Here is a 15,080-nt window from a genome sequence, read left to right on the forward strand (position 1 = left end):
GATGTGTTGAGCCCAGGCCCGACAGATATTTGGGTTGACCCAGAGTCTGGCCTACACAGTTAGACGACGCCACGTTGGGAATCCCAATAAAGGTACAACAATTCAACGTTCTTTTAAAAAGAGGCTGCGCACTTGTAACTTTTCTTTTTTAATCAAGATTTTTTTTTAAAAAAGGAAGGTTTCTTTTAAAAAAAAAAAATTGGTGGGAATTGTTGAGAGTTATGACGGAAAAGATCAAAGAGAGGACACCGCAAATGCTTAGCGCCGATTAGGTTTATTTCATTCGACAAAAGTCAATTGCTTTGAGTCGGAAAAAAAAATGCTTAGCGCCGAGAGTAAATATGAACGTGAGATAGGACAACAAATATTCCTTAAATCCTAGCTAAATCTGAAGACTGGAAGGAGGGAGCTGCAATGATCACTCATGAGCAGTTGATTTTTTTTTTGATAATGATCAAAAGCAGTTGATGTTAGAAGGGAGTTTATCTCATTGAAAGACGGTTTAAATTTTTTTATATTTTTTAAATTTGTTCATAATTTTCTAGTGTATGTTTATTCTATTAATGTAGATTTTTGTGATATAAATAAAAATGGTGTTAAATGATTTCTACCATAACAATGTTCGTTGATGAAATTCCTTTTTATCAAAAAGATGTGCTCTCTGCATTTTTTGCATAAAATTATAGGAATAATTTGATTTTTAATAATATCGCTGTCCTTCCTTCAATTTTCAAAAAATCACATACCTGATTGGAGCCCATTATTGACATCAATAGTGGTGAAATGACTCTAATACCCTGATTGGGATATATATATATATATATATATATATATTTCAAATTAATTACATATTGCACCAATATAAATATGGGGTTAATAGCAATCTTCTCCATGTTTTCACAAAAACAAAAAAAAATTCCTCGAAATGACTAGCATCACTAACCTTCTAATGATTCTCAACTTATATGTCAAATAAATATGCCCACATTGTTATATGTTTTTCTCTTAAGTTTCACTATGTTTGTGTTTTTTCTTATATTTTAATTTTCATATATTTTCTTTCTTTCTTTTTCATCCTTTTTCTTCTTCCTTCTTTGACGTTGCCAATACATTTAATTTTACACTCACATGTATATAAACTTTTGATTTGAATTAGCATTTTCTTTCATTGATATTATTGTTGTTTACGTCATCTCAACATTTTCTAACAATTAATTTAACGAAAGAAAGCAGAAATTGAAAAATGAAAATGTCGATTCTATTAATCACAAGTACTAGTACAGTTAATACATGGGAAAATTCTGCCATCACCGTCCACCATGGTACTTTTAAACACAAACCTCGTGGCTCGACAAAATTCAATGGAATCCTGGGCTCTGGCAAGTGTCTATCTTACAAAAAGAAAGAAAGAACAAAAGAAATAAACACAACCTCAAAAGTATTTGATACTACAAGAGCCAGACTTAAAACACCATGGTATACAGCTTCATGTGCAGTTGAACCATAACTGAACCCTCAGCATCAGCAGCTATAACATAATAGCCGTCGTACAGGATGCTGTATACTCTTCAACCAGAAGACACCTCAAGAACCAGGTACAAACCACAACGGCATGCACTCTGATGACAAGTCTATTGTGAAGACTGTCGTTGCAGGAAGATACACCCAACTCAGTAAGAGAACTCATGACCTCGGAGTGATATATACTTCTTCACCCAGATGGCAATGTCCTCAGCACAAGCTTGTGCCTGAGGACTACCAAGAAGGATACCAAGAGTTGCAAATTCATGAACTGCATCCTTGTACTCATAAACAGGAGCATCAACATTCACCTTTCGCAGCTCTTGTGAATAAGCAATAGCCCGGTCTCTCATCCAGTCATGCTCTGCTACAACTGTCAATGTTGGGGGCATCTGCTTTAAAGGTGGTCCATGGTCAGGGAGAAGTGGGTTAGCGGCAGGATGATCCAGGTTGAACTGTTCCTCGGGGAGAAATAGTTTCCACGCAAGTATGCACATAGACTTGTCATACAAATAGGAGTTTGCTAGTCTTATTTCAGAATGTGTCGGAACACTTCCAATGAAAAATGGATACATCAAAACCTGAGCCACCACCTTGACTGGGTCCAAAAGCTTTCCTGCTTCTACGGCTTTTCGAGCCACATAATTAGCAACATTACCCCCGCAACTCACACCAAGTAGAACACATCTGTTTCAAAAGATAAAAGAGACTCATTGATACTGCCTTAACAAAACAAAGAAAACAATACAAGCAGCTTCTCTCCCCCCCACCCGTGGGATGGGGTGGAGGGGAGTGTGCTAGATACATAATGGCATTCTTAACTAACTAATTAATTTACGAGTACACATCTATCTTGCTCTTGATAGTTCCATCTAAATATAAATCTTGGGTATCTAGCAGATTGAGGACACATTCTCAGATGAATTGATCTAGTGAGCTTCTTGCAGCAAACATATCAAAGCCTAAACAAATAATGTCAAAGTAAAATAATATGGTCAGAGTGCCTGAAGTATGCAATTGCAGCATGTAGCAAAACAAAAGAATGTTATGGATGTTCATCATTGGAAGTATTATAGAAGAAACATAAAATGATGAAGAAGAAGCTACGTAACCCTTCATTTTTAAAGAATTAAGAAAATAAAGAACCAAAGAATGTCATGATTTCTCAAGCTTTGGGGGGACAAAGAACACTCTTGAACTAAAAGGCCAAATGTTTGGTTTCTCCTAAGAGTTTTTTTTCTTTTTTTATACACTTCCCACTTGATTGCTACCTCGCAGAAATGCCAGAGTGACCAAATTCACTATCAGCATGATCATTTAATTAAATAAAACAAGAAGAAACTACAGCTACGCCTCTTGGCTGCTAATTTTCAGTAGCAATGTATGGACACCTTTTAATTACATTCAACAAGAAGAAACCTTAGGGTTGTTAGTTTCTGATAGCCTGTGCTCATTTTCTGAACAAGATTCACCATTATTACCCTCCAGAGACGTCAATACCGAACTTAGCCTTTGTAGTCTTTACTGTTATTGTTTCAAAAAATTCTAAACCTTACCAAACTATCAAAGATCACGTAATAAAGAACAAGGGGAGAAAAGAAAAGGCCGTGCGTGTATATTATGGTGAAGATAGTAATGAAGTAATCAACTGTTTGAGAAGGATGTCATTGTAATAGTCAATAAGTTAGGATGCCTTGAAAAGCTTTCAGAGTAAAATTGCAAGCCTTATTTTAGGAAGCTCTGGTACCATCGTATTATCTATACATTACCATGCTTTAGCGACCATGCCATTACAACTGGTATCGTTAACATTCTCGCAAGAATGATCCATAATAGACGCAAGCCAATTAAAGCACACAGAACCAGTAAAAGAAGATAAACAGCACCCTTTTCAGGTCTTTAACAAGATGGAAAGATAGCAGCACCAGCTAAACATACCTTGATGGATCGCCATGAGCAGCCAACCATGGCTCCACCATGGATGCCCCAAATGCATCTGCAATGTGCCCATGAACATCTGACTTTCTCAAATCTGGCCCACCGCCCCGCTTGCTCCCCAAGGACTTGCTACATTCGGCCAAGTTGGCCTGCTTAGCCAACCAATGCAGCACCTTCAACCCATCCTCGAATGCAGCCGGATACCGATTCTCAGGGGCTAACCTGTAACCAACAGCCAACACAATGACATCACACGCCTTGGCAATCCGCCTGCAAAACAAATCATTCGCCACCGAAGCATTGCTCCCACTCACGAACCCTCCACCGTGAAACTGCAACATAACGGGCAATTTTCGACAATTTTTGTTTCCAGGATTATATCCTCCGTAAACCCCACTATCCGATTTCAAATTGACATCGTCACTGCTACAGCCATAGCTATTTCTCCGATGATTCTGAGTCCGGACGGTCACGGTCGGCGTCGTGGTAGTGACTCCATTGGCAGAGCCATAGCTGTTCCGCCGGAGAAGAAGTTGGTTCGGATCGGATCTGGGATCAGAATAATCGAATGGTCGAATATCCTTAGCCCTTGATTTGATGGATTGGGACTTGAAAGCGGAATCGTGGCAGGAGTCAGGAAGAAAGATTCGAAGGGCAAGAGAGGTCAAGGGGTCGATGTGGATGTCCTTGGTGGCAACTCCGTCGGTGAAGGAAGGATTGGCGGCGGCGATGGACTCCTCACGAGGACGAGAGGTGACTCCAAAGGATGAGCTGAGGCCATCATCGGCTTGAGGGTTTTGCAGTCGGTTCTGCAACCGTTGCTTCAGCATAAACTTAAAATAGATACTGTACAATTTCAAACCGACGCTCGGCATTTCCCTAATTCTAATCTTTATCTCGATAACAAAGACATGTTTACCGCAACAACCCAGGGAAAATACCGATTTTCCGACGGAAAAGATTGAATTGAGCTGACTAGATTCGAAACTCCGATTCACAACATCCAAGTGAAGTCAGGAATTGAATCTCGGGCTCTGACAAACGGCAAGATTGCACCTTTTTTTTTTTTTTGGGGTTTAGTTTTTCTTTTGGGATGCAGGTTACCGTCCAAACCGATGATTGGAGTAGAGAGAGGGAGAGGGAGGAAGAGAGGTGGCAAAAAAAGACGGTGGCTGGAGAAGATTACAAATTTATCATCGTTATCATTTTCATGGAATGGACATACTTACTTACTTACTACTACTCGTATTTAGTATCTCCTTTCTTTTAGTATCTCGTTTTTCCAATCAACAACAGCAGTAAGGCGCAAATAGTAGCAGTGTAAGTTTTACTTTTCGGATGTTTCCTGGGGAACTGTGGCTGTTGTGATATTTTGTCGTTGGTAATTCCCCAGAGGAAGAGGATTGATCTTCTTCCTGGGGGTCTATTTTTGTTGTCAAACTCAAGCAGCAGGTGTTGCGGATGTGCCGCATCTGGCGGCCGTTGCTTTAAACTGCCCCTCGACTTTTTACAAATTACATAAATTTTACAACAATTCTTACCCCTAACTTTAGAAAAGGGAAAAAATATATATTATGTAGTTGGGGTTTGTGCATCAAGATTCAAGAGTATAATGAGCACTCATTATAAGGGAGTACTTAGCTATGATTGTATGCATTTAAATGATAAATCGAGTATAAATTATAACCATCAAAATTACTTACAACCAAGAAAGGGTAAGAGCATGAATTTCACATTTTGGATGTTATATGTAGAGTATTATCCTCAATTTCTCATGCACAAATGGAAATGACGCTAGGGTTGAAGAATTTTTTTTTTTTTTAGGGAGACTCTAAGTCCTAGATTGAAAGTTTACAAGAGCATGGAAAATAAAAAGAAATTTTGAGTTATAATAAAAAGAGAGGAGAAAAAAATGTGAGTATGTTTTGGAGTTTTAAGATAGAAATGGAATGATTTAGGACATGATTTTTATTAAAATTTGCTTGACAAGTTTATTTTGGAAAAAAAAAAAAGTTGGTGTTTCAAAAGTTCCAATACTTTTACTTTGCACTTTCTCTCCATATGGAGAGAAGTTTATCAATTGACCACTTCAATTCTCTTAAAATCTTTCCTTTTCTTTCCTTAATAGACTCCTAACTTCTCTTTTTCCCCCTCTCTCAAACTTTCAAACTAAGGGTCTATTTGATAATATAAAAAAGTGTTGAATCTGAATTTTTTCAGACATTCAGATGTTTTGAGTGTTTGATAAATGAAAATCTATTTGCTGAACTTGTTAAGCAGTGCTGAACCTGTGTGTATTTTTTTCAGCGCAAGAATCCTAACTGAATGCTTAATTCTGATAAGAATCAATAGAATTACTTCAACTACCTTATCTTATCTACCAAATTTATCCTTGTTTGTTAATTATGTTCAAAATTCTTATCTAATTAAACAACTTAAGATTCTCTATCTAATGATTTTTATTTTTTTATTTTTCCCTTTTTAATGACTTTTACATCTTCTCCATACTTCTCATATAATATATTTCATCTTTTATATTAAGTTGATTTAAAATAAATATTGTCATTTTCATACCTTACAATTTTAAACTAATTAAATCATAAATTCTATTTCTTTTTTGAATGAAAGGATATAAGGGCAAAATTGTCAAATTAAACTTATTAAACATTCAGCTATAAATATTTATCAAACAGTATAAATAGGTTTAGCATTAAAATTCAGACATTCATATATTTTTTCAGTGCTTAAAATTCAGCAAATTAATTATTTCAGTATTCAAATTTCAGAATTAAGACTTCAGAATTCAGAATTCAGAATTATTTCAGTATTTCAGTTTTATCAAACGAAACCTAAGCCGTAAGCATTGCCACTTTGTCAAACTCAAACCAATTTTCATTGAATCAAAATCAATTCAAGTTTGAGCCGTTTGGATTTGTTACACATAAATTTCACATTTTACACCAATTGAGCCAACAAGACTAAGCGAGTTTGAAAGTTATTGGTTGGTAAATCGAGAAGTGTTTTTTTCTTTTCGTCTTTGTCTTAATCAATTTGAATCAATCCAACACTAGTCATCACCTCGGATTATTATGACACTACCATAGATCCCGACTTAACATCAACACAACAAGTATCTAGTAATTTGGTTTGTCTTTCAATACTAATGACCTCTTTCACGGTTCAAGGCAGTCGCTGGGGATTCCACACGCGACCGCGCGCACACAAAAGTGCCAAACCGTTTGTGCCTTGAGAGAACAAACAACCGCTCGGCATTCTACCTGCTAGAGAAGGCGACTGTCCCTTGGGGGAACATTGGAACGAGAAGGGGACCTTCGTGATCCTCCTCTTCCTGAGCACTTTTCTGAAGCAAATCCTGATGTGCAGCGGTTGCCCGAAATAGTGGTTAGAGAGGGTGCCCTTCCCCGAACGCACGGCCACCCTTGAAAGCCATCATGCACGTGTCGTTTCTTGCGCGGCGGTGACGAAAGTATACAACTTTACCAGGCGCTCTTTCGGTATTTCATCATACTGAGACTTCCCTCTAGAAGAGTGGAGGCTAGAGAGTGGTAAGAATGATTACTTCGCCACATGATACAAGTTATTCCTCCTCCGCCACCAAAATAATATGTAAGCTACAATAACCAACTCTCTTTGGCGGAGTTGGCCACCACCTTTAGTGTGGGGATGGAAGGCATGCAAGGATCCCATCAAAAAGTTGTCACTTAATGTGGTTTTACTTAAGATATATATGGGCGTTGTGCATCCGTACGATTCGATGGTGATTTAATTCCCATCGATTCCCTTTGTCCTTATAATATATATTGGCTTTTATCGTATTTATTTTATCCATAGATTATAGTTATAGAAAAAGTCATAAAGAAAAACAAAATGAATGAAGTCAAATTTGCCATAATTTTTTTTATTGATTCAATAAAAAGTTGTGTATTGAGTCTGGTAATATTAATGATAAATAAAAATATTTCATGCCTCATTTCAGAGGGAAACTCAAAGTGGCTCTATTTCATTATATTCCATCCATACCCCAATTCCTTAATGCACGTATTTAATTTATTCGGAGCTATTAGAGCAGGATCCACTATGCTCCCATTTTTAATAAGATTCCGGCCAGAAGCATATTGTTATATCGGAAGTTACTCCACTTATTGCTTGACGTAAAACAAATAGTGAATTTGTTTCTGTCTTTTGTTGAATCTTTTTAACGGCTCGATAGATAATTCGATGCAAGGCGAACAACCTTACCAGGCCCCACCCATGAGTAAATATTTCATAGTAGCCTCATTAGACCGTACATCTTTCTTAGTATATCCAGATAATAGGTAGGAGCATAAACTGAAACCTAGTATAGGTTAGAGTAGGTGTAAATGTAGATGATGACAAGTGACAAAATAATAATGTAAGCTACAATAACTCAGGAGTTATCCAACCACAACCTCAGGAGTTCTGAGGCAGAAGCTGATAACAGGTGTTATTCGTTCCCATAGATCACAACCATCAACAGCTGATAGCACGAAGGTTTCAAACACAGTGATGGAAGGCCAAAGGTTATGGTCATTGGTAGGTAGGAAAACCATGCATCTCGTGGTCGGATAAAGCTCAATTATGCCACTCAATTTAGTTATGTCGTCAGAACATTTGACATCCTCCAAAAAGTTGGTTGAATTTCTTGGGTCAGGAGTTCATGCATTATGTACCCAATGGTAGACCTTTGCATATCAGAAGAAGACATGATCATAAAAAGGTTAGCAGAACAGGGCTCTAAATGATTTTAGATGAACGGTAATCTAACGAAGATTGCAGAAATTTTCAGTCGGCAAGCAGCCATCTCACAAGAAACAGATGTAGGAGTTATTTAGAATTCAATTCAATCAAAGTCGAGAAGAGACAGGCATAACGTTCATCTACCTCCTATCATAATGCTAAAACTCGAGAGTCCGAATAGACATCTTGAGTTATTTGGCCAAATCAGCTTCTCCTCTTCGTAAGCAACCCATCAAACTCGTAAACATCTTGATTGAAGCATAATGTCAGAAAACACAAGTTGCAGCTTTGTACTTAAATCATAGTAGTAAAAAATATCTACAGGAACTTTTCATATCAGATCACAGCTCCCAAACATATCACAATGATACACATATGATTGGATATTTAAGAGTACACAAATGAAACCAAATTCAAAAATATCTAAACCGACATCTGCAAAATGAAGCCCTTTCAAAGTCATCATTCTAAAAACTAATAATCAAAAGTCCAAATCTGCCAAGTAAAATGCCTCCACATAACAGTGCAGACATAAACCTCAAATGTACTTTGTCCAACCAGTTCCATATATACAGTCTTTCCATCTAAAGCAGAATGAGGACAATTTATGGATCCACGGTGGTTTCCTTTACCACAGAACCTGACCAACAAAAAATTTTCAAGTACAAGAAGGGAAGCATTTAAAGAAATATGCAAACCTTCTTCACATTAGACCTCATGACTCAAAATACACCTGCTTGGTCAGCACACCAGTCAGAAAATCAAAGGAGACAGTCGCTCAAATAACAAGCTCCAATCTCTAGCCAGATGGTGTGTGGGAAGGTAACCTACGCGGCACGAGGACTGGCTCATTACTTGCAGCTTTCATTGCAGCAATCTCCTCTAAACGTTTCCATGTTGCTTCTCGTTTCATCTTAACCTCTTTATCTTGTGCTTCATCTTCTTGAAACTTGAGCAAACATTCTTCAAAAAGCTCAGGGTCGGTGTCCGAGAAAATTTTACGAACATTGACGGTCAAGCTCTGCACTGCCTGATTCCAGTGGCTTCTTGCATTTTTTTCCAGGGCAGGAAAAATAATTGGCAAAATGACTTTACGATTCTGTTTGATTAGGTTCTCTATGTGATCATTGTTCCACAGAAACAAAGCCCTCTCAGCCACCTGTTGATGCAAGAGTCCAATAATGTTATATTTGAGAGAGAGTAAGTAACTTGCACGCTTAAGTTCACAAGGCAAGCTGGCTCCATAAACCAATATTTTCTTGTATCAGTTTTAGAAATCATCACAACAAATTGGTAAATCCCAGACGTGTAAAATTTGTGGCAAGCAAGATACTATAAGCTATCTGAGTTCGACTTCTAAAGAAAAACATTTGCTGAAGGAAAGAAATTGGAGTCCTGAAACCTCCCTCCCAAGTCCAACCCAGCAGCCCACCACTAGATGGAAAGGGTGGGAATACAAGAATGAAGCTGCTGAAATTTGGAAGGATGGAGTTCCACAAACTCCATTTAGACATCCTCTTAAAGTGGAGAGAAAGGGATTAATCACTAAAATCAATCAAAACAGCAGGCATGTTATTCAGTGCCTCTGAGGAATTCAACTTGTCATCAGGTAAAATAATTTTACCTTCTTGGAAGTGAACATACGGGTATTGGGAGTATGGGCAAGATGAAGCACGCTTTCTGTCAAGTGATATTAGATACCAACCTCGTAAGAGACACAAAACTACTTTACTTATTCTATCATGCCAATAAAAGTCTTTCTAAGAGTTGAAATTTATGACAATGATGCATGGGATAAAAACTTTAAACTCCCACCATACTCAATGATCATCTACCAAGTTGAAATATACTTGTGATCATGCACTTCCCGGCAGAAGATGTCAACAGAGGCTTAGATGTCCATACAACCTTACTGAGTATAAAAGAAATAAATCATGTCACTCTGACACTTTGGGCCTTCAATTACTGCAAAAGTTCATAAAAGAAAGAAGGCCAACATGCAGAAACGTTTGAAAACAATTCACAGGCTACAGCGCATGCTGAAACAGATATGCAGCGAAGGTTATCTGGGCTCGTGGTAATAAATCCGTATGCATTCATTGCTAATCCATGGGCAAGAACAATGCAGCTAACCAACTCAATAATTGCTGTTGAACTATCGATCTAACAGATATGGCAGGATTTAGTAACACGGGGATTATATTATTGGCGATGGAATTGATTTACTCAGACGGTCCTAGCAGACTAACGTGGTTGACCAGAAATGAAGAATCCCCAAAGTTCATCAATTATTTGTATCTAAGGAGCACCTGATATACACAGGGGAAGGATACCAGAAATGTCAAACTTGAAATGTAAAGTGAAAGTAGCAGGCGTATCATTTAAGGCAGTTACCAGAAACAACATCACTGCAGTTTTACTTGGTACTATCACTGAAGCATAACAAACCATGGCTGATATTCAACAGGACGTACTTACTTCTGCTGGCTAGGATGATTGAAGGAAAATCATTTTTCTAAACTCAAATTTTTACATTAAATTATTTCAAATTGTTCAAGCCCCAAGTTTTAAAGTTAAAGAGTTGTCAAGCTGATGAGATCAGTTGCCCTTGTTCAAGTGTAATTCACGCCAACCCATTGTTTGCTGTCATAAAGATTCTTATGTACTTTAGAGCTGCAAATTCAGTAGACAGTTTATTCCTCCACTAAGATGTTGCAACAGTCTTGAAGCAGATGCTTTTATCCTTCTTGGATATCATTGACGTTATGCTTAACATGGCAGAATAAATGGTAAAAGCATCAACCTACACTTACAGTGCGCTACAAGTAGTGGAAAATGCCACATCAGGAGATAAAAAATGCTAATGTCTCTCTTGATATAACCACTACTCGTTTATGTCCACACACTCTAGATAAAAATTTGGCTCTCCAATCATATAACGAGCAGGAGATAGCTAAATCAATTTTAATCATGCCAAAAAGAAGGACAACAGCTCAACTTCACAACAAAAATTGCATTTCCCAACTTGGTTTAAAGGTGGTTTTGGACAACTAGGCTGAGGAAAAAGGTTGACAATGGCCCAAGGAAAGCTACCAACCTGAAAATGTGAACTGCTCAGGCAACGACCAATCTGGCGGAACAATGGAACCATGCAGCGCTGGAATTCTGGAGGTTGAGTTGCTTCCAGTACCTCTTCCAGTTCCCCCAGGAACATAACCTCTTTTGAACTGTTTGTGATTGGCCAATATTTCAATAAACCCCTTATTACAGTATCAGCAAGCTTGCAGTCCTTTTCCACGAACTGAGTGATGCAATAAGAAAGTTGCTGGTGGTACATGGGTATACACTTTGGTTTGTGAAGTGGAATAAGCGCACGCACAAGGAAGAGTTTGTGCTCTTCTTTCAGTGGCAAAGCAAAACCATTGATTATGCTACCCAAAATTTCCAGAAGCTCAGCAATGCCATTATGCTTCTCAGTTTCAAAAATAAAACGGTAGAATATATTGTTGATTGCTTTTCTGATAAAAGGGCGGTGCACCATAAATTTACCATATATGCGGTGCAGGACAGTCTTCAAATACTCCCTTTCTCTAGGATCTTCTGAATCAAAGAGGTCTAACAACCGCAGAACAAAAGAGTGATCAATATACCTCTTAGCTAATTTTGCATCTGTCTCTGGCGAGGCAACAAACCTAAGAAGGAACTCGTACACAACTTGCAAATGGGGCCATGCAGCATCCATAAGAGGTTCTTCCTCATCCACATCAAAGGCTTCTAAGACTTTGTTCTCCCGAGGCTGAGAACTGAGTGTTCTGAACAAATTTGTGGATACCATCTTTATGATTTCTTGCATGACAGTTTCAGTAAACTTTCCATTTGCAGAACTGACATAGTCTACAAGCTCCACTAATGTCTGTCTCTTAATATCTTTTTCTTTCAAATTTTTTGTTGGATCAGTAAAGTCAAACACAACCGAACACAAATTCAGCTTTTTGATGAACAAATTCTGCTTCTCAGAATTTGGGACATCTCGAAAGCTAGGCAAGGCCTCATAAGGAGAAACTGCTAGATTACCATTCACCTTCATGTTTAAAGCTTGGGGAAGCTTATTCCCATGATTTAATCCTGGATTAGAAGCAACTGCAAGAGATGTGGCGTTTGAATTCCCTGACCGAGAATTGGAGAGGTCATTGCTCCTCGAACTAGTTGAAGCATTGGAAGAGAAAGTAGGTGGTCCTCCATCACGACCCTCAGCCGACTTAGATGGCTTCCGTGGCAACCTATTGAGTATCTGTTTGATCATCACTTAAGGTACGACCGACAACTCAATGGCCCTTGTCAAGCAAACTACTTTCAGACCACAAGGCTCAACATAAAGCTAAAATAAATGCAAAAATCGGATCTTCAAAAGAACTAAAGCAACTAGCAGAGGCCTATAAGAACTCCATCCCTATTTTTAAGTTACTCATTCTCATGACCACAAAATCACCATCACGTGTGCACCATTTAATGTAAAGGTGTCGCAGCCTTGGAGTATCTAGTCTCTTCCATTCTGCGGCAATATGTGATTCAAAAAGAAAAATGAAAATCTAATTCAATTGACAGGAAATCACAAAATAGCAAAGCTGTATGAAGCAGATTTCCCAACATTTTAGCATACAATTACATAAAATAGCAGCTTTTCCCCACCATTCGTGCTCATTTAGCATAAAGATGGAGCCATTTGTTTACAAAAGCACCCAATAGACATAAAACCCAAAAAAGCCGGACGTATAAAACAAATTAAACTTTTCAAACTATCAAAAAATTCCTAAAACTTAAAAAAAAAAAATATCATAATGGAGTCGCAAAATTTGACATATTTGACGTTTATTCACCTGGGATATCCTCAATCTCCAGTCTGAAAAAGAACCAGAGCTAGTCGGCTAGATCAAGGGACATCAAGATCTGGGCATGATCTACAAAACCCAGATAGCATTCTTCATCAAGATCACCTAAAAGAAGCATCAAAACAGTACACCCGAAAATTAAAAGGTAAAAACGCCAAAAGGGCCATTTAAAAAACACCAAAAATACAAAGGAAATGTTTCAAAAACTTAAATACAGAGGCGGGGGGGAGGAGACTGGGAAACATAAAGGCTATGACTAATTTGATGCTTACATGAAGTCTATTAGCTGGATTGATGATTAATAAGATAAAGCAACAAAAGATTTCAACTGCAGAAAGATAATTAGAGTCTTCGTAAGTTGGGTCAGTGATCGAAATCCGTAAAAAGACCAACTCGAGGGAGAATGGGGGAAATGGGAAAAAAAAAAAAGAAAGAGAAAAGAGAAAGGAGAAAAGAAGGGAAAAGGGAAGATGGGGGTTAGAATAGAGGAAAGGAAAGCAATCTCTGGGTGGATGTAGTTTTTGACGATGTACTTTCTTTCTCTCTTCTCAAACGCTCCTACTATTCCTTGGTTTGTTACGTACCTTCTTTCTTATTATTGTGTGATTTCCTCTTTCATTTTCTTTCCACTAACTTTACTTTCCTTTTTGGCTTCTTCTTTTTCTTTTGCTTAAACCAAATAGAAGAAAAAAAAAAAATTTTGCCCTGAAAAATTCAACCTCAGAGGCTGAAACTGGAAAATGCCACGACCATCATACGATGTAGCGAGTGTACGTACTCCCCCTTTTATTCTCACTTCCGGATATCTGCAATTGATTGGACCCGATTTGCCCTTTACAATCGACAGAGCTGTTGTATTTCCCATCCACGTCACTTGTTGGCGTACCGTTGATGGCAGATGGGTGAAATTGGAATTTCAATTTTCTGCAATGAGGCAGAGAAACCCCACGCTTTTCTCTCGACGCGCGGCGCTGAGCAAAGTGGAATAGCACTATACAACTCTTTTTACCAGTTGAATTTGAGAAAAAAAAAAATTAATAATAATAATATGTGCGAGCAATCATTCTTGCTTATTTCTACTCCGTGTATCTTAGGAGACTAGTAGAAAGGTATGCCCATTATCGAACTCTGATATTTATCACCTCACCCTTTACGCTATATAAAATTTAAGTTTTTATAAATAAAATAGAATAGAATAATTCTTTTTTAAGTGTTTTTTGTAAAATTGAAGAATACCTTTTCGTTTTTTTTTTGGTTCCTTTATTCGGTCGTTGAAATTCAATCTACCAATGACCGGAGGCTTCCTTTGTAGTTAGTGAAATCTTGATTACTTGTTAATTAAGAATGTATTAGGTAAGAGCCTTCATATCCAAGTTGAGAGTAAACCTTCTTCCACAAGAAGTTGATAGAAAATGACCGGAGGCTTGAGTGAAATCAGAGTCATTTTCTTTCTTTCTTTCTTTTTAGCAATACCAGTGAGGCAGTCAATTTGATGAGCAGAAAAGTCCCGTTCTTCCTCCTGGTCCTGGCTTTGCGATTTAGTAATTCTTCAATGCACTACTATATATTTCTTGACATTAGGATTTGGATGACCGACCAAGATAAAAGTTATTACCTTGTGGGAGTGCTAATTATCGAGTGGCATCCAGTCATTCTATTCTATTAGTCATTTCCATTACTAATCTGCTCTATTAGTCCACATTCCCATACTTTATGCTCTGACTGAGTTTATACTTTCGGCCTAAACCAATGTGGAAGACGTACTTGTGTTTCCCCAAGGCCCAAGCAACAAGAGGAACTACCACTTCGCTATGATGCGGAAGTAGAAACTTTTCGAGTCATAGCAATGAATTTTCTGGACGAAGAGGAGGGGTGGTGGTGGCACGTCAAACATTTTGCCTTACGGGGGCAACATGGGGATTGCTTGGTTTCTTCTGGTTTCATTTCTCAACC

General features: G+C 37.9%; 2 protein-coding genes across 3 annotated transcripts; both read right to left on the reverse strand.

Moving 5' to 3' along the window:
• Positions 1-1,236: 1,236 nt before the first annotated feature.
• LOC113751569 (probable carboxylesterase 16) lies at positions 1,237-4,883 on the reverse strand. Its single transcript, XM_027295622.1, has 2 exons — positions 3,460-4,883; positions 1,237-2,208 (listed from the first exon to the last, which is right to left on the reverse strand). Exons 1-2 carry the CDS (start codon positions 4,332-4,334, stop codon positions 1,671-1,673), a joined length of 1,413 nt encoding a protein of 470 aa, XP_027151423.1. The 5' UTR covers positions 4,335-4,883; the 3' UTR covers positions 1,237-1,670.
• Positions 4,884-8,540: 3,657 nt separating this feature from the next.
• LOC113751567 (serine/threonine protein phosphatase 2A 57 kDa regulatory subunit B' theta isoform-like) lies at positions 8,541-13,697 on the reverse strand. 2 transcript variants are annotated; one of them, XM_027295621.1, is made up of 4 exons: positions 13,400-13,697; positions 13,116-13,196; positions 11,336-12,790; positions 8,541-9,397 (listed from the first exon to the last, which is right to left on the reverse strand). In XM_027295621.1, exons 3-4 carry the CDS (start codon positions 12,539-12,541, stop codon positions 9,038-9,040), a joined length of 1,566 nt encoding a protein of 521 aa, XP_027151422.1. In that variant the 5' UTR covers positions 12,542-12,790; positions 13,116-13,196; positions 13,400-13,697; the 3' UTR covers positions 8,541-9,037. The 2 variants fall into 2 exon arrangements, with proteins under 2 accessions (XP_027151422.1, XP_027151421.1); XM_027295620.1 differs by having other exon boundaries at positions 13,116-13,232.
• Positions 13,698-15,080: the final 1,383 nt, after the last annotated feature.

The sequence above is a fragment of the Coffea eugenioides genome, chromosome 11, assembly GCF_003713205.1.
Source record: "Coffea eugenioides isolate CCC68of chromosome 11, Ceug_1.0, whole genome shotgun sequence".
Lineage (NCBI taxonomy): Eukaryota > Viridiplantae > Streptophyta > Magnoliopsida > Gentianales > Rubiaceae > Coffea > Coffea eugenioides.